Source organism: Dermacentor albipictus, chromosome 5 (assembly GCF_038994185.2).
Source record: "Dermacentor albipictus isolate Rhodes 1998 colony chromosome 5, USDA_Dalb.pri_finalv2, whole genome shotgun sequence".
In the NCBI taxonomy this organism is placed as follows: domain Eukaryota; kingdom Metazoa; phylum Arthropoda; class Arachnida; order Ixodida; family Ixodidae; genus Dermacentor; species Dermacentor albipictus.
This window is the reverse complement of record NC_091825.1, coordinates 52238787-52261366: the sequence shown is the minus strand read 5'-3', so window position 1 is coordinate 52261366 and position 22580 is coordinate 52238787. Positions and strand designations below refer to the sequence as shown.

At 44.3% G+C, this 22580-nt stretch overlaps 1 protein-coding gene across 1 annotated transcript in view; it reads left to right on the top strand.

Moving 5' to 3' along the window:
* The window catches only part of LOC135899211 (uncharacterized), a 232213-nt gene extending 210527 nt beyond the window's left edge, over positions 1–21686 (top strand). The window contains exons 40-45 of the mRNA XM_065428465.2: positions 1472–1631; positions 2408–2577; positions 4116–4283; positions 8316–8438; positions 9731–9878; positions 12219–21686. Coding sequence (XP_065284537.1) covers positions 1472–1631; positions 2408–2577; positions 4116–4283; positions 8316–8438; positions 9731–9878; positions 12219–12370 — 921 coding nt within the window. The 3' untranslated portion in view covers positions 12371–21686. The remainder of the gene's footprint in view (positions 1–1471; positions 1632–2407; positions 2578–4115; positions 4284–8315; positions 8439–9730; positions 9879–12218) is intronic.
* The last annotated feature ends 894 nt before the right edge of the window (positions 21687–22580 follow it).

Genomic DNA, 22580 nt, shown 5'->3' with positions numbered 1-22580 from the left:
ACTCCCAGTGGATCGACATGCGAGTGTGCTTGTTTGAGTGTGTGAGATAATCAAACCTGTGGCTTCAATTAATGCTGTTTCAAACCTGTGGTCATGGCGAAAAGTCAGAAAAATAGGGTGGTGAAGGATTTCAGTATTGGAAATTTCACATCCTTATGCGTTGGCTCTATGGGACACATGGCAGTGCCATGAAGGCATCCAAATTACCAGGCATGCCCGAAAATTAAGACATCAGAAAAATCAGTAGTTGACTGTATCCGTGGAAGAACAGTGCATTTTGGCACTTCTCGACAAGAGTTGCGCAGTGGATTTTGGCTACAAACGTGGCCTGGAACCGTTAGTCCAGGTGGTGGAGAAACGCAGCACAACACTACTATCAACCACAGCATCTGAACCTTCAGATGCAATAAAAGTCCCACGAAACAACACAAGCATCTGAAGAGCCTGTTGTTGTTTGGCGACAGATGTGCCCAGCAACTCGATTGTGTGATAGGATGTGCCCTTAGCAGAAGAACCTAAAATATGATAATGGGGAAATAGCCAAAGAAAGCTGGATACTTTAATATCTGAGAAAAAGTCAAAGAAATCTATTGTGATTATTAAAGAAATGATGCTCATGAAATCATATATTTGTTGTAGTGAGGACATTAAATGTAGTTGGTTGTTTTGTTGCTTAATTTTGTAAAAGACAGAGCCAGTGACCGGCGCATCTTTAGGGGTTGAGATAGCTATGCGTACATGCTGACTCCACATATGTGTACTGTCATGTGTTGAGCCATGTCGGATGATGGCATAGTTTCCGTAAAGTGGAAGTGTGTGGAACACCTGGAGAAAAGAATGCTTCTGGGGTAAAACTGATTTGACAGGTCTGAGTGTTGATCCATGAGTGAGGAGAGCATACATGCTGGCATATGCTGCCTGAAGCAATGACAATCGAATATTGAATGACAAGTGCATATTGGCTCAAAAAATAGCGATTTCTCTGTAATAGAAGGATGGTGCTATATATGACATCTGTCACCATGCGACGTGTTTCACCATGCTTCTTCTTTTTTTTTTTGTAGCGGTGGCAAATGGTGCTACCTTTCTATTGCAGTGACATTAAGAACTGCCTGTGTGGAACCTTAGGCTACACCTTCATACCTCCATATTGAGAACCAATTTCAATAAGACCGCCAAGATTAGGCCTAAACTTTGCCACTGAGCTGAGATAAAGCATAGTAAAAGTCTACAAGACTATTCACTTCCAGGGAAAGAGGCAAACAGATTAGAAATGGCTACGTGTTCAACTTGAAGTGGGCCAGTTGCCACCTTGTCAGATGTTGATATCATTTCTGTTGCATCTGAAAGTCTGCAGCCAATCTTGAGAAAAACTGCTTCGGCAGTAAAAAGGCTTGCATTAAAGCTGTTTATGTAGCGTGTGTACTTGTATGCATTCACACAGCTTCACATTAAGTTGGCTCACTTGTAGGTGGTGAAGAGGCGTGTTGACCTGATGGCCGAGGAAGGCATCACGTTCAAAACCTCAACAGACGTGGGCAAGGACGTGGCCAGCGGAGACCTGATGTCCCAGTTTGATGCCCTGCTCCTAACCACGGGATCAACATGGCCACGTGATCTCCCCATCCCTGGTAAGCGCTTGCCTGGTTTCTCATTTCATTTGCCATGGTCCTGTTGCTAAGCAAACCAGTGCAGGAATCAAATGAGAACAGCAGTTAAGGCACCAACAAAACACTAACAGCACCATACGTGGCTTTTTCATGCTTCAGCTGCCATCCTACCTCATCTGATTCCTCTGCTGGTTTCCTTAATAGTTTCCTTTGTGAGGAACAATTAAGAAGCCCAAATCGCAACTTTGCTCGTCATCATGGTCCTAATTAAAGACATTACCCACAGTTAGTACCCGTCAGGTCACACTTATTTTATTGACCAATAGCTAGAAAATTTCGTTTTGGCTTAATTGGTTCAAAATTTTAGTGAAATCCTGGTGCTTTACGAACCAAAAGCAAGATCTGACTGAAATGCACCTCGTAGTGGAGGGCTCCAGAATAACTTTATCCACCTGCGGTGCCTTGGCGTGCACCTAAATCTAAGTACACAGGTGTTTTTGCATTTCACTCTTATCGAAATATGGCTGCCACAGCATGCTTGAACCTCAAGTTAGTTATAAATGAGTAGCATGTGAGGAGGCAATGTACAGTATGTGTTTACTTCCAGATGCATAGTATTCTATAGCACCTTTATTGCAGCCACAGTCACATTTGTCATTAGAATTTATTAGTTGTCCTTTGGGTATTAGGTTCTTCACACACTTCATTCCGCAAATTGAGCTGAACTAGGTGCATGGTGAATTAATGTAAACGAGACGTTTGTTTTTTGTAGTTTTAGAAGTGCTGTGTGTATGTAGGCCGCCACCTGGAGGGCATCCACTTTGCCATGAGCTTCCTGGAGACTTGGCAGAAGAAGCAGATGGGTAACGACATCGACCACCTGCCGCTGTCAGCCCGCAACAAGGACGTCATTGTCATCGGTGGTGGGGACACCGGTGTGGACTGCATCGCCACCTCACTGCGACAGGTCAGGCTCACTGCTGTCATGGTTGCATGATTGTAGCACAGCAGAAACGCCAAAAGAAAAGTGTTACTGCTTGCTTTAAAGCTAAAAGTACCTAGCAATGCCAACTAGAAATTCCCAAAGCACCTTTGTGCCATGCAGGTTTCAAAAGGGTTCATGCTGGTTTGTGGTCATGTGGTTCAATATGGTGGAAAAAGAAACTACAGCATACTGTATATGTATATGCAAAGTGGAACACATCAAGAACCATGTAAGCAGAGAGCAAGCCGCCAAGTTTTATAAGCGTACGCAATGTTCAGTCGATAGAAGTCTGTACAGAGATTGCTCAAGTGTGCAGAAGTTTAGATCAAGACTGTTAAAAACGTTTAATAAATCTGAAGGTCTGCTACTATGGTGCCCACCTCTATGAAGGTTCCTGGCAATTTTGGTGAATAATAATGAACTTTAGGATTTTACCATATATTTCTCATGGCTTTCATGTACACACGCAAAGTCCACCCACTCTTTGCGAAGGTTTGTCTTGATGTATCTCTCCACCTTTCCGAGGCAATATTGTGAGAATCACTTGCAGGCTCTTGTTCTACAAGCATGGATGAGCTCTCTATAGCTGGCACTGTGACTGGTATGCAAAATATGCACATTCCTCGAGTGCCATGTGGGATCATGGGAAATATGTGGCTACATTATCATAAAGACAGAATGCAAAAAATAAAATAAAAGCATGCACACGCTAAACCTTAGGCGTACTGTCACACTCAGTGTAAGCTACAATGTGCAACCACTCTGCCATGCACTCGCACATTGTAGCTCATACTCATCACAATGGTACATTAAAGAAACACCATACGGCAAGAAAAAGGGCAAAGCATTGAAAGTGATAGCAAGGTTTGGAGTTGCGCAAAGGCCCCTCGGATAGCTTTTTAACAATTCACACGAGTGACATGTTGGCGTGATGCAGCACGTGAAGTGACTGTTTATGTGCAGCAGAAACAGCACCCTGACAGCTACCAAACATCTCAGCATGCTGGTGTGATGAGGAGCACCGCCTGCAGTGTTGCAAGCATTGCGCCTCGATGATTCACAAGATGAGGTCGAAGCTGTCTTATGCACTCACACCACTGTACGCTCGCCATAACACAGCAGGAATGCTAGTGTTTGTGCATAACAATGATCATGTGATCAACGTGAGGCAGAATGCTGCCCGGCTCTACTGCAGGGCAGTTTGAGCTGACCGTGGCTGTGCATCCACTTGGTTTCGTTTTCTCAGCCAAACACACTGCGCGTCTGCCACGTCTGTGGAGACCTAAGACACCATGTGCTGTCTATATCGTGACAGTACAATGGCGGTGGCGCAAGTACACCCCGAGTCTCTGTGTAATTGATATAGCTCTTTGGTTGCTTTGTGATGTTGAAAATTGGGCAGTCAACAGTTTTTACACAGAAATAAAAAGATGATGTTGTGGGTCTGGTCCTTGAGCAACAGCCAAAAATTGTGGAACTGCTTGCTCATGATGGCACTTCATGTTTTGTTATCTCTGCAGGGTGCGCGGAGCATTGTGACCTTCGAGATCCTGCCGCAGCCCCCTCCACAGCGTGGAGAGGGCAACCCGTGGCCCCAGTGGCCTCGCATCATGCGCGTGGACTATGGTCATGAGGAGGTCCGCCTCAAGTATGGCCAGGACCCACGACACTACAGCATCCTCAGCAAGGTTACACATACCACTGTCTGTGAGCCAGTATTATAGCTGCTACGCAAGAAATGAGGGTAGCTGTTCGGGAAAGAAAAGCTGTAGGTGAAGTTGATTAGGATGGGAGCTCAAACTAGTCAGTGGGACATTTGGAGCCATAAAAATAAATTCCAGCAGTACCCATCTCACGATGAGTGTTGACATTAATGCGATTAGATTGAAGCAATGTCGCAGTGCTGGTACAGACACGCAGCACCACCTAGCAGTGGCACCACAAGGTTCCTGTGCGGCAAATGTCCGACTGTACTGTATTCAAAAACATGCCTGATTATGAGTCACGCAAATTTGATTTTGCCCACCACTGGATAAATTTTCAAAAATTCTTTTTGTCATTGAAAAGCGACACATACCCAGTGACCCAAGTTGACATGAAAGGAAAATGATTAGATAGCCACATTGGATTGGATTGGATTGGAGCCAACTTTATTTATGCCTGCAGTTGGGCGCTCGCGCACCCCGATGAGGGCCTATGTCATCCTCGAAGTTGCTGTTACTCGGCGCGGGTCTCCGCTCGCTATTGCCGGCTCGCTGGGTCCGTGCCTTTCGAGCGCCTCAAGGACCTGCTGGACAGCCCAGAGCTGATCGTCTCGGTCGTAGCTCTTCGCAGCTGCCTCAAGCTGCAGTGGGAGCGTTCTTGATTTTGCTTCTTCTGGATATTTGACGCAGTCCCACAAGATGTGCGTGTAGTCTGCGGTCTCCCTCCGGCAGACTCTGCACATATCTTTCGGATATGTCTCGGGGTACATGCGATTCATCAGTCTCGGGCTCGGTAGCGATCTGGTCTGGAGCTGTCTCAGTACTACCGCCTCCGCTCGACTCAGTCTTGGGTGCGGGGGTGGGAGAGTCCTGCGAGCCAGGCGGTAGGCCTTCGTGATTTCATTGTAATCCGTCATGCGGTCCTTGGTTTCGAACCACGTCGGACGGTCTTTCGCCGGGGCGCGGTTGGTTAGCGCTCGTGCCGCTGCGTGTGCCATCTCATTATGGTTCTCATTGCATTCCGATCCGTCGCCTGCGTGCGCCGGGAACCACTTGAGTCGTACTTTTCCTTCTTCTAGTTTGACCGCTCGCAGTACGCGCTCAGCCTCCCTGCAGATTTGGCCTTTGGCGAAGTTTCGCACCGCCTGTCTTGAGTCACTCAGCACCGTGTGGCAGTCTGCATCGGCGATGGCCAGGGCGATGGCTACCCCCTCCACTTGTTCCGCTCTGGCGCTTCTCACGCTCGCTGCTGTCCTCATGGCGCCGGTTGACGCCTCTATGACTACCGCTGCGAAGGCGTTCCGTTGGCATTCGGCTACATCCACGTACCGCGCGTGTTTGTCGTTGGCATGCTGGTCGGTGAGCCTTGGCCCTCGCCGCTCTTCTTCCCTTGTTGAACTTGGGATTCATGTTCTTCGGTATGGAGTTGATTCTGGTCTGGCGTCGGACCTCTTCGGGGACGGGGAGCTTCATCTCTGCCTCGTTCGAGCGTCTAATTCACAGATTGTCCAGTATCTTATTCCCGGCTTTGGTCATGGACAGCCGCTCCAGTTGAGAGGTCCGTTGCACTTCGGCTATTTCTTCGACCGTATTGTGCTTGAAGTATCCTAAGAATGCGAGAATCGCATTAAAACGGATGTAAAAAAAAAAAAAAGTGGACAGAGAGGAAGAGGTACGCGCCCCATATTCCACATTGCTGATAAGTGTTAACCGGGCACAATGCTGGGTTGCCAACTGCAACTGCACATATATTTCTGTGTATAGGCGCGTCTTGTGTGTGTGGGTGCGAATGTGTGCATATGCATGTCATGATTGTGGGAGGGTTGCCTGCATGACAAATTGTGCTTGTTTCTTAGTTCTTATGGTTATGTGCCCCTTTTTACTCGTGTCCTCCTGCTACCTTTGTTTCATTTATTGTAACTTTCCTCTCCCCTATCTGTATTATTTTACCTTGTAACTTTCCCACGGCCATGGGAGAGTCCCTGCTTCCACTGGAAATTGAGACAGTTATGATGTCTATGGGGGTCCTTTATTTCGATCCTACTTTTTTTCCCTTTTTAATAAAATAGGCAATTATACTGCTACCATAAAATTCTGAGCAAGCACCCCTAACCGTGCGAGTGCCTTCCTCCACTTTTCCAGTGATTTGAAATCTTCCTTTCACTAGCCTGTTCACCCTTTCAGGCTCTCTTTTATTGTAATCCTTTTATGAAATTACGTAGAATGGTGTAATTTTGATGAGGATGAGAAATTCATTGTTTAGCTGGCATTTCTGCTATGGACCGGTAGTGGCGCCATCGGAGCCAAGTATCTTTTTGAATAGCTTCTGTCAGTCGGTGTTTTTGTCAGACGTGTCAGTTGTGAGAGGTGTCAGACGCCAATGTGGATTTGGTGTGCGGTGCTTTGGTGTTACCGGTGTGTGTGCGATGTGACAGCCATGTCACATGCCTTCCTATGAAGTGAAAAAATAAAACGGAAAACATGGAGGTTGTGGAGCGGCATTGGCAAACCAGGAGAATTGAGCGCTGCTGTTGGTCCTGTATGTCCAGAAAATTGCGGGCCGCTTCAGACTAAGTACATGGACCTAACTTTTGGGTTGATTTCAGAGGAGTGATTTGATGGATTTGAGAGTGATGATGCAGGATAAAGGCAGTAAATGCATGTTAGGTAAAACTTTTTGAGTCATAGGAAGGCTGCGATATTCTTTTTTTCTGCAACAACTGTTCTGCCAGCATCTTGAATGTTGTCTGCGACTGGGCAAGGGCCCTCCCCCAACCATTCTTTAATTATGCTTGGCCCTAAAGGGGGTGCTTGCTTGAAATTTTATAGTAACACTACTACAGCAGAATCTCGTTGATTCGAACCTGCCTAATTCGAACTTCTGGTTTATTCAAACTGACACTGTGGTCTTGTCAAAATTATGCATATTTTAATGGGCAAGAACACCCGGTAGTTCGAATGTGTAAGCATTCATGATGGTTAGGTTCTCATAACAATGCGATTTTGGTGGATAAAATTCATACGAAAAGTGTTAAAAGACTAATGGATAAGTCGACGTGGGGATTAGTTACGAATTTGGCCTTGAGGTGCAACTTCACAGCAGTAAGTATTTTGCCTGGAAGTGTGGCTTCACGGCAGTATGTGCCACGTTGCCGTGAAGGCACTCTTTTGGAATTCCTCGTTCGTGTGTTAGCTCAGTGCAAAATGCGCCACCTAACAGGCACCCAACTGCATGTAAGTCCTCCACCCTATAAGGTTACTTTGATTCAAAATGCATTTAATTCAAACAAATTTTTGCACTCCTTCGAGTATTGAATTATCGAGATTTGACTGTACTGTACATCAGCATATTTTAGAAATAAGAAACAATATTTTACCAGACATTTTGAAGACATTTCTTGAAACTGTGGCTGAGCACAGGACTTATGCTGAATGAGTATCACTTCATCACAGCTCGGCTTTGATTACACTAGAGGCTTGTACTCTAAAGTGAACTAAAGAGTTAATTGGTGGAATTTTGTTACTTAGCTAACATCACTCTGCAATTGTCTTGCAAGTAGAGTGTGCCCCCTTCAAGCAATCCAGCCGGTCTGACGGAATTATAATATCTGTTGCAGGAGATGTTTAACTAGTCAGTTTTTATTAAAATAGATTAGCCTAGTATACATAGCGTCATGCTCACTTTATTACCGGTCACCGGTCTGACCACTCAGAAGAAAAAAATACTATAACCATCATTCAGCACAAGCACAAAAGAATAACCTTACTGTCTTTCAGTCAACTGTCGAAGGACTCGTGCAGCATATCACAGTGTCGTAAAACAAGTCCAAGTTGTGTAGTCCAGTTAGCTTGAGTACTTTCTGACTGGCATCCTGCTGCACTTGTATTTTGGCCAAGCACAATCTTCAATTTAATTGCAATTGAATTGCGCTAGTGTAACGTAGCTGCATGAAAGGTGTGCGATGCAAGCTGGTAAGGCTGCAGCCAGTACTGAAGGACTGAAGACGTGCCTCGCAGGAATTCCTGGACAATGGTCAGGGCCACGTTTCGGGCATCCGGACAGTGCAGGTCAAGTGGACCAAGGATGCCACGGGCCGCTGGAACATGGAGGAGCTGCCAGACACTTCCAAAGTCTTTAAGGTCACTTTTTAATTGACTATGTCCAATTTTGCAAGGGCTGGCCGATTTCTGAAAATGGTATTCCACTTGTCACATGATTTTCCTCTTCCTTGCAACGATTACATACCTTAAAGTGCTTTAACTTCCTTACCTTACAGTGCCAGAACTAACGTATTAAGGTATTCTTTTTTCCCTCGCACAGTAGCAGAGTGGAACAGTCTGCCCATTGAATAACTGGCCAGCGTTGACTTGATAGAATGTATATTTAGTTAAATTGGCTGAGTGAATGCTAAACTTTCTGCTTAATGAACCTGTTATTCTTGTTTTTTCTAGTTCATTAATGACTTCTTTTGCACTACTGAAGCTGTGTTGCGTAAAACACCCCCACTTTTTTTCTTCATATCTTGTCGCACCTGGGCTCCCACCTTTTGTCGCCATCATCATCACATCCCTGGGCATCATCATTTTGCCAGTGTTATCCTCACCCCTTCTGATTACATGGCTGCTAGTATACCACCTTGGTATCACTTCCCCTTCTTGATTATGCTTATTCTAAACTTTATCTAAAGTCTGCTGAGCTGAGAATTACTGTTTTCATCTTTTCCAGATTTTGGTAGGTACTACCTAGCTACCTACCTCTGTGAGGGGAGTACCCAAAGATAACAAACAGTCTTCTTGTGCAACAATGTGTCATTGTTCAATACAATAATATCCACAGCTATAGTGCAAGACCTTCTGCATCATTGTAACAATTGCTGTAGCCTAATATCATGCCTATATCATAATTATCATGCCTAATGTAAAGTTGGCCACTTTTTGTTTCACATTTAGTTTAGGCATATGCAGACTGTGTATGGCAGTATTCTGGTGAGTCTCTGCCTGTGTAGTAGGAAAATGATGTGTTACTGTCAAGAGCAGACATAAATGTGAGGCAGTTGATCTGCATTGAAAAAATCATAGAAAGGACGCTGTTTCCTATGCTAAATCCCGTGAATCGTATTTGAAGAAGGCAACGTTTTGTCTCAAAACAAACAGAGATGTCATCAACAAATGACGAAGGGAAATGGTGCAGGCTTCAATATCAATTCTGCATGAAATTGGGTGATTTTACTGAAAAGCCATGTATTGCATTTTCAAAAGCATGACATTATACTGAAACGTGTCAGCCAGTCAAAGCCAGAAAGTCGGAAGCATACTTAATAAGAAATTCCAGTCGGTCAGTATCAGTGAAAAGCACAGTTGTGCAGTGTCTCACAGCCCAAGTAACTTGGAATGTTAAAAAAATGAACCGGCTCCTCCGGATTTCCGCACAGGCTGACTTGGTGCTACTTGCCATGGGGTTCCTGGGTCCCGAAAAATACCTCATCGACGAGCTGAGCCTGGAGCAAGACCCGCGGTGCAACATTCGCACCTCGGCCAACTCGTACCGCACGTCGGTGCCACGGGTCTATGCCGCCGGGGGTGAGTTTCCAATCGTTTTTACCGTGGCATCTCGTCCCGCAGGTGTGCAGATGAAATGTCACTTAAACAAAGCATCGGTCAACTTTAAAGGGAAGCTAGAGTCAAACATTGAAACATGAGGTTGTGGATTCAATTCCTGGCCACCGCATTTCCATTTCGATGGGGGCAGATTGCGAGAACGTTACCTTATAGTGTTGTTTGATCACATTAAGGAACCCCAGGTAGTCAAAGCTAGACAACAGCCCTCCGCTATGGCATTGCACATAATCCGTCGTGCAGTTTTGGGACATTATACACCACAATCAAATTTTTTTCTTTTAATATGAGCAGTAAATCGACCCTCTACAAAAAAAAAAGAAAAGAAAAAACTTTGCAGCATTTGTTTTTAGGCTCAGGGATGATATAGCTATACACCAAAATCATGATTGAAGGAGCTGCGCAATTCTTCAGCAATTCAAATCTCGTGCAAGAAATGGCTCTCCTGATGATAGCTTTGCTAGCAGTCTTTGAGGCAATGTTCTGCCATACTCTGAATCCAAGAGCCTCGCCGAGAGAGACTCTCACAAAAGCTGCCAACAGAGCCTCATGAAGATGTAGTACTGGGCAATTCGTTGGTAGAAAAATACAATAAAAATGTCTTAACAGCTTTCTTTGTCATATTGAAATGGTCATCTTCATCATCATTATCAGCCCATTTTATGTCTACTGCAGGACGAAAGCGATCTCCCTGCGATCTCCAATTACCCCTGTCTGCACCAACCAATTCCAACTAGTGCCTGCGAATTTCCTAATTTCATTGCCCCATCTAGCCTTCTGCTGTCCTCGATCGCGCTTTCCTTCTCTTGGTATTCATTCTGTAGCCCTAATGGTCCAATGCTTATCTAACTTGTGCATTACATGACCTGCCCAGCCTGATTTTTTCTGTTAATGTCAATTAGCATATTGGCTATACGCGTTTGCTCTCTCATCCATATGGCTCTCTTTCTGTCTCTTAACGTTATGCCTAGCATTCTTCATTTCATTGCTCTTTGCATAGTCCCTAACTTGTTCTCAAGCTTCTTTGTAAATCTCCAATTTAAGTTTCTGCCCCCTATGCCAGCACCGGTAAAATGCACTGATTGTACACCTTCCTTTTCAATGGTAAGCTTCCAGTCAGGTGCTGACAATGTCTGCCACATGCGATCCCAGGGTGTTTACCAACTGGGAAAACTGGGAAAGCTGGGAATTCCCAGGGATTTTGAGTAGTCTGGAAAAACTCTGGGAATTTGGGCCTCTATCAGGGAAAATTAGCTGTAATATTATTGAAAGGGTCGAAAGTCGTGGTAATGCTGGCTTGAGTAACAGACAGGAATCGTAATGAATTGTCTTTGACGCCCTGTCGTCGGCTGAAGGAGCTACCAGTGTACAGTCCACGACCGACTTTCCGGATTCCCGATAATTTGGACGGCTTCACGGAGCCACCACGTACCCCATAAAGTCAATGTATCAGAATGTCTGAAATTTCGGACGCAAGAACTCTTCGCCGTCCGATTTTCCGGACATTTTGCCGTGACCGCAGGTCCGAAACGGCATTAGTCAATTCCACCACCACTGCCATTTTGATTACCTAACTGCCTCGAACTGGCGCTCTCGCACGTAGATCCGCTGGCAGTTGTAGCAACCACTGCGGCAACGCTAGGCCTAGCTGCTCCAACGTTCACTAAGAAGCTTATTGCCATTGTTTGGCGCGTTTTTTATTGAATGAATTCGCTGCTGTCAGCAATTGCACGGACTCCACCTTTGTGGTCCTCGCGATTGGCTTAGAAGCTTGGAAAGCACAGTGCGTTGCATAATGCCGGTTCCCGAAAGGTAAATTAAATTATGTGGTTTTACGTGCCAAAACCACTTTCTGATTATGAGGCGCGCCGTAGGGGGGACTCCAGAAATTTCGACCACCTTGGGTTCCTTAATGTGCACCTAAATCTAAGTACACAGGTGTTTTCGCATTTTGCCCCCAGCGAAATGCGGCCGCTGTGGCCGGGATTCGATCCTGCGACCTCGTGCTCAGCAGCCTAACACGGTTCCCGAAAGCCGGCTTCAGCTCTGTACAGAAATGTTACTTGGTGAAGCACCCACCGTGGTTGCTTAGTGTCTATGGTGTTGGGCTGTCATAACCCAGTCAGTTATTCTTATATATGTTTGCTCACTGTTGACAAATACTTTGGTTCCTTGGTTTGACCTGTGTAGTCTAATAATCAAACATAATAAGATCTCAGATTGTATTCTGCTGTCATCACTGATGTAATGGCCAAAATAAAGTGACAAATGATGCAAAATTAAATCTCGTTGCACTGTACGCAGACTGCCGCCGAGGCCAGTCTCTTGTGGTGCACGCCATCAACGAGGGCCGCCAAGCTGCCCGGCAAATTGACCTAGACCTCGCCGGGAAGAGCCTGCTTGCGGGTCCCGGAGGCATCATTCCTTTCACGTACGAGCTCGCCTTCGGCTCGTAAACAGCCACGTCCGGGGCTGCAGTAGTTGCTCGGACTGTTGTACGTTTTCGTTCCGCGGTTTACCTGCCTGGGTTTTCTGCCAAGAGTAGGTAGTGTGTGCGCCCTCGAGCGCCCTCAAGAGACCCACGCTGCGTGTGAGGATGCTGACTGAGGCCAAGACTCCCTTCTCGTGCAAGCTCTTGGCGTCGGCAGCTAAGCAGCGACCTCCGCCGTGTCTCCAGCTGTGGCTTGTACTGTCGTACGTTTTCGTTCTGCAGTTTGCATTGGGAATGCCACTGAAGCGTAAGTAGTGCTTGCGGGCAAAGGTTTGTGAGCACTCTGTTAATTTACGATGTCTCAAGAGTGCCAACAGGGGTTGAGAGACATGGCTTTGGGCGGGCTGCAGCCTCTTCAGTCCCAGAAAGAGCCTTTGTTTGAGGTGCTGGCATTGCGGGTTCGGTGAAGGCAGTCCAGGCACGTGAGCGCACACGCGCACCACTCCTGCTGGAGCGAGCTGGGGATTCTGACACTAAAACTGGGGTGCCTACGTAGAGTGTCATCGCTCTGGTTGCATCTCGGCAGTGGAAGCAAAGCAGTTCAAAAGCAAAGCGGAAAAAAAAAAAATTAACTTGTAAAGAGCAAATATAAAAAACCTAAGGCCCAGTTTTAAGTTCTCAACACGGTGATTGCAAACATTGTGGCAAGTTGTTTTTTTTTTTAGTTTGGTTCTGTTCTCAGTTCCACCAAGCTTATTGGCTGATTCGAGAGATAAAGACGGTGCAAAGGTGATGCTCGAGCCAGCAACAGATTGTGTGACAAAGAGGCTAGAAGCATGTTGCATCATCGGGCTCAAGCTACAGGCTGCTTAAACGAACAGAATGTCCATTGTGCCAAGCAGGATATCCTGAAACATCTCGGGAGTGCAGTTAACGATCTTGCGTAGGATGATAAATGGTAGAGTAAAAAGCTCTGATGTTGATGCTGGCTTTAGGTGGATACGGCCTTGCAGGAATTGATGGCAGTTGCTTTTTTCCAGTGCTGTTCTTTTTTAAGGCAATGGCTAAGCACACCCGACAACTGTGCTATGCTGGCAGAATAAATGACGTTAGTGTCTAATGTCTTACATTAAATGCCACGAGTTCTTGTTCTAACTGCTTTGGAAGAAAGGAAGCCCTTGTGTTAGCAATGGCGCATCTGTCACTGTCTGCAGTTTGTGTATCTTGCGCGTGCGTGCCTGGACTTAATTTCCTGTGATGTCGCAGCTCTAAACGTGGCATTGCAGCTGCTGGTATTATTTTATATTCCTTGTTGTTACTGTTGACGTCTACCGTTGCCGTGTTTTACTTGTGCTTCTGCACAAACACAAATTGAGAGATGAAAATAAAAGAAAAAAAGCACACTGAAAAACTCTTGTGGACATTTTGACAGCCTGAATCCAATTCACTTCTAACAAAACAATGGCATGAACTGTTGGAAGGTGCAGTGAAAGCGGTTGCGTTGTTTTGACATTTGAATGTATACCCAGTGAGCGCGTTATATCACTGACCGGCTCTGTACTTTTTTCTCGTGCTACAAGAAAGCTTCTAAAATTTTAAAGCGGAAAATTTCAGTACTAAACTTTTGTATGGCAAGGATTAATTGCTTTTGTCTGCGTACAGCTATGCCATTGCTATTAAGTTTTATCTCTTTCTATTAAGATCTCTTTCTGTTCTCTTATCTGGATGCATACCCGAAAGTTCGGCATCAGCTTAGATTGGGAGGTGGTGTAATGTCTGAATTAACAAAGCTACAGAGTGGGGCATTACTATAGCAGTTTGTTTTATCTAAAATGATGCCTTAAATGGCCACCAGTTGGCACAGATAAAATTTATTCCTGTCTACAATGGTTTGCAAACAATATTAGTCTAGAGCGTGATTTTGATCAGTGTCTTGGGAGTTGCATGTTATGTATTTAGAATAATAATGAAGCCGTTTCCACAAGTAGTGCATATTGTTATTTTGGTTTGAGAGCTTGTATCTAGAAAGTTAGTCTGGTCACTTGGAAGTAACACACCAATCATCGTGAGGTAACATGCATCGTGGTGGTTTCATATAACCAATTGAGCTCTAGACCCTCTAGTTTGGCTATTGGCACCTGATATGGAGCCAAACAGTGAAGATTGTCAGAAAGTAGGTACAAAAAAAAAAGAAAACCAAAGAAACGTGAGGCACACCAGTGGCAACTAATGCTAATTTAATTTTTTATCACTCCTCCAAAGAAATAATGATTAGATATATTGTTAAGCACTATGGCTTAACATGCTGTAGTTGTGTAAAGCCTAGCCTCAGGCACATATAAACATTGTCACCAAATTTATCAGGAGAGCTCCTATCGCGCTTGCATCCAAGCTACCAGGAGCCTAAAGGCAGTAGGAGTTCTGCATCTGTGTATGTGTCATCTTTAGCATGACGCACACATTGGCTTAACTATTTTTAATAGATGCTGACAAGTGCTGCAACTAGCAACTGGTTGGGCAATAAACATGGCACTCATTTTCGTAGTGGGTGTAACAAGCATAACTTGTGTTCATAACAAGCATAACACAAAACATGCGGTTAGAGGTCTGCGTAACAAAATTTATGCTATTTCCGTAGCGTAACTCGTATGCATACATACATACAGCGACTAAATTAAGATTTCTTGTATGCATGTGTAAAAAGCATCTCTATTTTTTTCCCATGTGCTTGTGTCCTCATCTATGTCACAGCACTAACTTCTATGTACACTCTGTGCCGTTGAATAACAGCAACCTTTCTCTTTTTGCTTACTTCTTCAACCACTGGGCCCAAACAATGTGAAGCAAATTCTATCGCCATCTTTGCACAAAGACAGTGTGATTGAAAGCACATTGTAATAGCCATGAATGGAGTGCCAGCCTATTAGCAGAACGTTTTGCAAGGTTTCTCATTTCGTAAGGTTTCCCAAGGTGACTCAGGAGACTTTTGCTTGCATGTGCCTGACTGGTTTGAGCTAGTGGGACTGCCCGAAAAAGTCTTAGGAATTTGCTCAGCCTAACAATCATTCAGCAGTCTATTGTCAGATTAGCGGGCTTTCACATTCTTATGCACGTGCACTTTCAAACCAGCAAACTGTAGTGATGTCAGAAGCTGGCACTATAATGGTGCACCGGAGGAAGGTCCTGTTCGGGCACACTTCTGCTTGCACTTCGGCTATGGTTTGCTTAAGTCGTGGAGTTTGCCAGTCATCTGCACCGCAAGATAGCGGGTCAGACGAGTGAGACGCAAAAGCACGCAAGGTGCACTCGTCTCCTCTTTCAATCGTCGGGTGGTCTTGCACCGTAGATTTGAATATAGTGGTCGCGCTTTAATCGAGTGCATTACACCCCATATATAACTGTGCCTGCCAGATCACCCAAGCTACCCGGTTATCACTAGGGGCACTACTCGTGCGGTGTACAGTAATTCTAGTTTTGCATAATAATGGCCTTTGTCCCTGCTACTGTGATAGAATTGGCCATGGCAAATGACAAGGAACAGTTGGTGCTCTAGTAACAGATTATACGAGTGGTAGCAGCAGGTAACAACTTGCAAAAAAAAAAAGAAGAAAACATTATACAGTGAAACCCTACTATATTTCATATATTTCTTGCATGCTGATATTAGCAATAAGCGTTTTATATTTACTTCTCTATATCCATATTTGTTAGATTGGAGGTCCGGCTAGTATGTCACTTAAAGTGTGGGTGCAGCTTTTTTTGTTTCTTGCTTTCCCGGTGCATTTGTTGTTGTCAGTGAGGTTAAACACAAGGTGTAGTGCTAATGTGGAAGTAGAAGCTTCCAGCGAGCAACCATGTGCCAGTGGCGCCCCCGGTGGTAACGTAGTGCAGCACGAGCAACAGTGCTTCTCTGCTGCGTCAGGGATGGCTTGGCAGGCACAGGGCTGTTTAAACAGGGCCACGTCAAGTGTAACCGTATTACATATCGTTTGTTGTCATTGTTGCTGTTATACTGTCGTTAAAAGGCTGTTGGCCACCCCCTGTGATGCTATAGCTGTGGCACCACATAGTTTCGCCGTCTGGCTTGTACCATGTTGTGACCTGTGCCCACTTGTTAGCCGCTTGCCAGCAATACTACTCACAGCAGCAGCAGCAGCAGCAGCAATGCATGTCATGTGGCCGGTACGTTTTGAGTCTTTCATAATGTGGTGCTCCTTGGGCTTCCGCTTCGTCTCTTCTTTTGTTTTTTTTCTCTGTCTCCTAGATGTTGGGAGAAATGTTGCACTTTCCACGTACAGTTTTGGGCCAGATTCGTGGGCTTGGTGTCACTTCTGCTACGATCTATGGCCCAGGTGGTCGTTCGTTGCGGTAGAACTGCCAGGAATAGTGGAGGGGAAAAAAAAAAAAAGTCGCAGCAAGTTGAGAACAATCTTTAGTGTAAGACCGCTTCACAGGGCAGTGGTAAGGGCTGATGACACATATGTGTTGTTTTTGTGTGTTTGAACGTTCACGATAGCTATTGATTCCTGGTCCTAATGCTGTTCGTAAGAGGCAGTCTCTCTGGGGAGAGCTCGTGGCAAAGCATCTGTTCTTGCTGGCAACCTGGCATCTAACCTGCCCAGGCAGCCTGGCAGCTTGAGCTACATTGCATTATTTTGTCACACTCGGCAACAGTGGACCCACAAACCAGTGTGCCCACTGTTGCCGAGTGTTCGCTGCACTGGCATTGCTCTGTGAAACATTGCATAATTAAGACAGGCAGGCATGAACAGTCCTACCTGCTGAGTCGGCGCCTCAATCACATTGGTAGTTTGCATGGAGGCAGCATGTTGCAGTGCATTTTGTTTAATCCATTGCTTTGGGGCAGCACTAGCCTGTCTTGTTGAGAATAAATCATGAGGACTTGTTGTCCGGGCAGATGCTGTGCTTTGTCCAAACAATGGCAGATGGCACCACCGTTTCTTTAACTGAGGTAATTTTTCGGTCGCCTGCATCACCACAGAGATGTGTAGCTGCAATTCATTCTAGATGAATTAAGTATTGCCTTCAGACAAGGTATTGAACAAAAGAACGCAACAAAATTCTACTTCCATGTTGAAATTGGATGCATATAGGCCAGTTATTTAGCTGACAAGAGTGACTTATATGTGTATCTCTTATTTATACAACCGTCTGTGTGTAGGTGCAAAGATGTGCCAGACGTTGTGTGACCTTCCAGTTTGGTTCGTTGGCCAATAAAAACAAACAAAGATAACAGGCTCGTATTGAAATATAAAAGGGTGATCTTGCACCATGTAGCATATGAGGATACAGTATGTTGCCCAGTGACACCTGCAGCACTTATTAACACTCTATATTACACAGCTCCGAACTGCCACTGAGCTCTCCCCAAAGGGGTCCAGGATGAGTTACGTGGCCGTGTCATGCAGGTGCATGCTTGTCATCATTTTGGGTGATCCGTTGAACGTGTACTTAACGACGTGTGTACTTTTGTGACATATAGTGAATGTTATTCCTTGTCCTGAACGTCACATCACTGAATGTTACTGTCTCAGCCTGAGTGCTTAAGTTTCTTCATTCGGGGTTCGAGCATAGCCTTTGAACCTTGGTGCTGATCTCCCTGGTTTTTCCTAAAGTGTCGTCCTTGACAGAATTTGAAGTGTGCTTAGCGATTGCTTTAAATAACCAATTATACGCTTCTTGGTTGTATGTATACACCTTGTCTTGTGCAGATGTGTTGCATTCCCTTCGTAGATGAGTCATACGTAAATACTGAATGGTGCGTTGTTCATTCGACATGACAAGAGCAAGGATGCGCACTGATGCTGTACACACAATCAGCTCATGCCTTTCATTTGCAAGAAGTGTCACTTTAGTTAACCTTGTGAAATGCATGGTGCATCAAAGATAATGAACCACTGACGTATGAATGTACTCATATAACTTCCCTGCTTTGGGATATTAAATCCTGTGAATCAATTACATATAACTCCTTAGAGCCTTCGATTTTTTAAAATAGCAAAGCAGCAAAAGAAATTCATTGCAGTATTTGTAAAATATTGCTTTAGTCAAAATTTCTTGTGGCTTCTCCATGGCACCACAAAATAAAGGGGAGGGAGGTGAAGGCATTGGTAAGATTCAAAAATATGCACAAGCATTTCAGTAGCGTGCTTCTTTTTTGTTATAGCTTTCGTGAAGTAGCACATATGGTGGTACTTGGCACGATGCTGTGAGGCATTCAGCCATCAAGCACAACTTGCATGGTTTGAAAGGACCATTTTGCACCATGAAAAAGAAAGACAAACAACAGAAAACATTGTGTAGGGATCAGCTAAACTAAGTTTTAAACGAGGTGTGCATGCTAAGAAAGCAATATGCATTTCCTGAGAACCTTGTGCGACGCGTAGCTCCACCCAGAACCAGTGCCACTGCATGGACGCTCGGAATGACTTCACAAATAAAGTGGAAATAAACTTGTCTGCACAGCTCTCGTTTTAAACAAAAGAAGTCGGTATAAACACGACTATGCGAGCGTAGACACGTTGCTCCAAGGCCACATCTGCAGTGTCGACTCTGTTGACAGCCACCGATGACTAGAAGCCGGCAGGCCTAGTTGACTGGTTGGCTCTTGCGACACGACTGCATGCAGCTCATAATAAAGCACCTATGTTGGTCAGAACAATGTGTTCAAAATTATGTCGCACTTAAATTGCCATACATTGATTTTATCGATGCCGATGAAAGCGAACGAGCAAGCCAGGTGAGCTTGCGATCGCTGAGAGACAGTATAGGCCTAGCTCATTGGCTGCCAGATCTGTGGCCGACAGCCCATGAATTTCGATCCGCAAACGAGCAAAGGCGCCCCCACAAAATTTCTTGGGTTGTCTTTCACTTTAGGGGGGAGGGAGGCGGGCTTGCTTGGAATTTCGCGGTATGTTTGTTACATGCTGATGTCGGCAACTAACATTCCAGCTTAACTTTTGTTGTGTTCGGTAATTTGTTATGTGCGATAATTTATTACATTCGTGTTCCTTATATTGAGGTTCGGTTTTTCTCTGGCGAAATTGCACTTCAGGCTTTTTGGTCGAGCAGTGTAGTGATTAGTTGTATATGTAATGAACAAAGCATATTATACAAGTATTGGGCAGTCTGTTTTATAGCTTAAAGAAAGTGATGTTTAGACTTTTGACAAAGTAAAATAATCTACCTTGTATTGCTTACTTCGTGTCAGATATGGGCTCTTTTAGCTGAAACTGCCAGTGTGTCATGAAGTCTCATCTTTCCTTTGACAGTTTGAAGCTAATGTGTTATGTGGTTTTTCCGTGTGTGCAAATATTTAGGAGCTAGAAGTCATTTCAGTGAATTGTAAGGAAAGTCAGTACTACCAAAAAAGCTGGTCATTAGGTGTCATTGCAATGGACTAGCAATTTGCATTTGCAACACTTTTCTTGGGCATGACTGATTAAAAGCAGTCATTAGTCAGTTACCCATGTTATAGTTATGTTTTGTTATTGGCATATAAAAGGGAAATTGAGTATTGGTTAGAAAAGCTTCCTTACTCAATGTCTTTTGGATTGGTAACCCCTGTTTAATGTGCATTTTCTAAAGTATCAAGACTTTCTTGTGACCATTATTTGGACGTGCACGCATGAAGAAGTGCCATTTTCGAGAAGGCTGTTCTGATTTGCGGGTGTTATATCTGGCAAATCTTCAAGAGCAAGGCAAAAATAATTTTGTATGCCTCTGCCTCATAACTGCAGTCATGCGAGGGACACCATTCACAACAGCTACCCATAGTTTTATCTGCCACTAGCAATGAAATTTGCAGCTAACGACTTGCAGAAGTTGTCCGACTACTTATGTGACTGCATGTTTTTGCAATCTGCAATTTTGTGAAATTATGTGACATGTCTCATCGCAAGTACATAATTTTCAAGATTGATAGATTTCAAGACTTTTGCTTAATGTCGCTTAGATCCCACTCCCATCACTGTGCTTATAAAGGAGGACAAGAGGGTATTCTTTCTTCTGGCATAAGCTGCATTTGTGAGAAAGCAATGAGAGCAATTGAACCAATTTAGCTTTGACAAAATAAGTCTATGCACATTTAGTTTAACAAAAATAAGTCTCATCAATTGCCTTAGCTTAGTAAGTTAGGCCACGTACCACAGTTTTGTAGCTGCAACACAGCAACATCATTTTTCAAGCTTAATTGGTGGCAGTGCAGAATATGCAGGGGCTTGGCATAAACCCAAATCACCGACTATAGTCAGGTGGAACATGCTGTGTAATATGTTTATACTTACCCAGGTTTCATGTGCATAGTGCAAATTAGCAAGCCCATTTCATGATCAATGGCACATTTATTCACTGCAAATCATCACACATTTATAACATGTAAGTCTGTACAAAAGATTTATGTAAAGAAGCACTAACATTCAATGGTTTGTTAAGCTTAAACAGGTATGTCATGGCATGGCCTGTTCTAGTATGCACACCTTGTGACATCTAAGTTCAGCTGCGTCATTTCTGGGTGCCTTTGAAACAAAACATTAATCCTAAACATTTTAAGCTGCTGCTGTCTTTACTGGAAACTAATGAAAAAAAACAAGACTGACTTAGTTCCGCACCTAAAATGGGAGAGATATCTTTAAGGTCATCAGCCCTGTAAAAGTAGTTGAGAAATGTTCCGTTACAGCCGATCTTCATATGTTGAGGTTTATCAGCATATGAGTGTCTGGCCTTATACCGATATGTACACACTTGAACATGTACTTGATACATTGGTTCTGGCAGCTGTGTGAACCTAGTCCAGGCAGAAAACTAACTTCTGCTAGTCCATGGGTAAGAACCTTGCATATATGTGTAGTACTTTATGGTCACCTAGTGCTGTTCAAATGTCGGCTTTATTTGCACGGTTCTGCACCTTACTATCTTCGTGTGGTTTTTCTGCTGCAGTGGGCTTTAATGCACTGTTCTGAACCACCAGTCTTTCAGTCGATGCGTGTCAAATGAAAAAAAAAAAATTGTGCTCTCTTAGGATGGCATACAGGTCCATTTACATCTGAGGCAAGGGTGACGCTGTTGTCCTTTGCCTATTCTTTGCTGCTGAGTTCGCCTACCTGATGGTTAGGCAAGAACAAATAGTCCTCTGTAGAAGGAACAACATGTGCCGCTTGGCACGAGTATCTCTGAACACTCCAGATGCCGTAGACAGTTGCTGTGTGTCAATTTTGGTGGGCGTATACACTGGCAAAGAGAATTGCGTATCAATGTTCGTGTAAATAGTCGTGTAAGTAGTTGTATGGTCAGTGTAATAAAAGCATGAAACAGAAACTGCCTTCCTGCCTGTATTTGAGGTTCTCTCTCTCTCTCTCTTTCTGTCTTCTTTTTTGAAATTTGGTCTATGTGTGTGGTCTGTCTTAACTTCTGCAGCACAGAATGATGTCGAAGGGGAAGGGGAACTTAATGGGTACACTGTAGCTGAAGGTGGAAAAGGATCGAGGTAATTTTGCTTTTGCAGTTTTTTGCTGTGGGGGGGGGGAGCACGGTGAGGGGGACGCTTGCACTCGGACTGATGCCCTGCTTTTTTTTACTTTACTGCAATAAGATGCTGCTGTGCAAGAAAAAGTCGCTCACCGCACATATGCAGGGTCGTTCAAGTTGTCAGATTTTGAATATTTGCGCAACCTTGTTAATAATATCTATTCATTTTATTTGTTTGTGCATATTGTCAATGCCAATTAGTCTCATAACAGGAGAGCTTATACAAAATCATAAGACATAGTGGATACAGTATTCACAGAATGTGTTGTAATACATAATAGGGATGGTATAGTACAATATATAGTATTTATGTATAATCTGAATGATAGGACTTTCACTTACTTCGGGGGACTCCATTTTTTTAATGAGGGAAATTTCACCTTAGTTTTACCTGATGATGTATATATATATATATCCACGCAGGAGCACAGTACTGGAATCATACGATTCTGGCCAGCATAGAGAATGCTATCTGGCAGACAATATCGCTACATTTGCAATTGGTGAAGGTTTTTAATGCGTGCAGCCAACAACACATTAACAAAAACATGCTTACAGCTGTATACAATTAAACTACTTACCACATGAGATTAATATTCAGCGGACCACCGACATGAGGTTTTGAGCTTTGGCACAGGCATGTATGCTCTCTCCACTGCCTGCCGGCACTCTTCGATCATGCTAGCGTT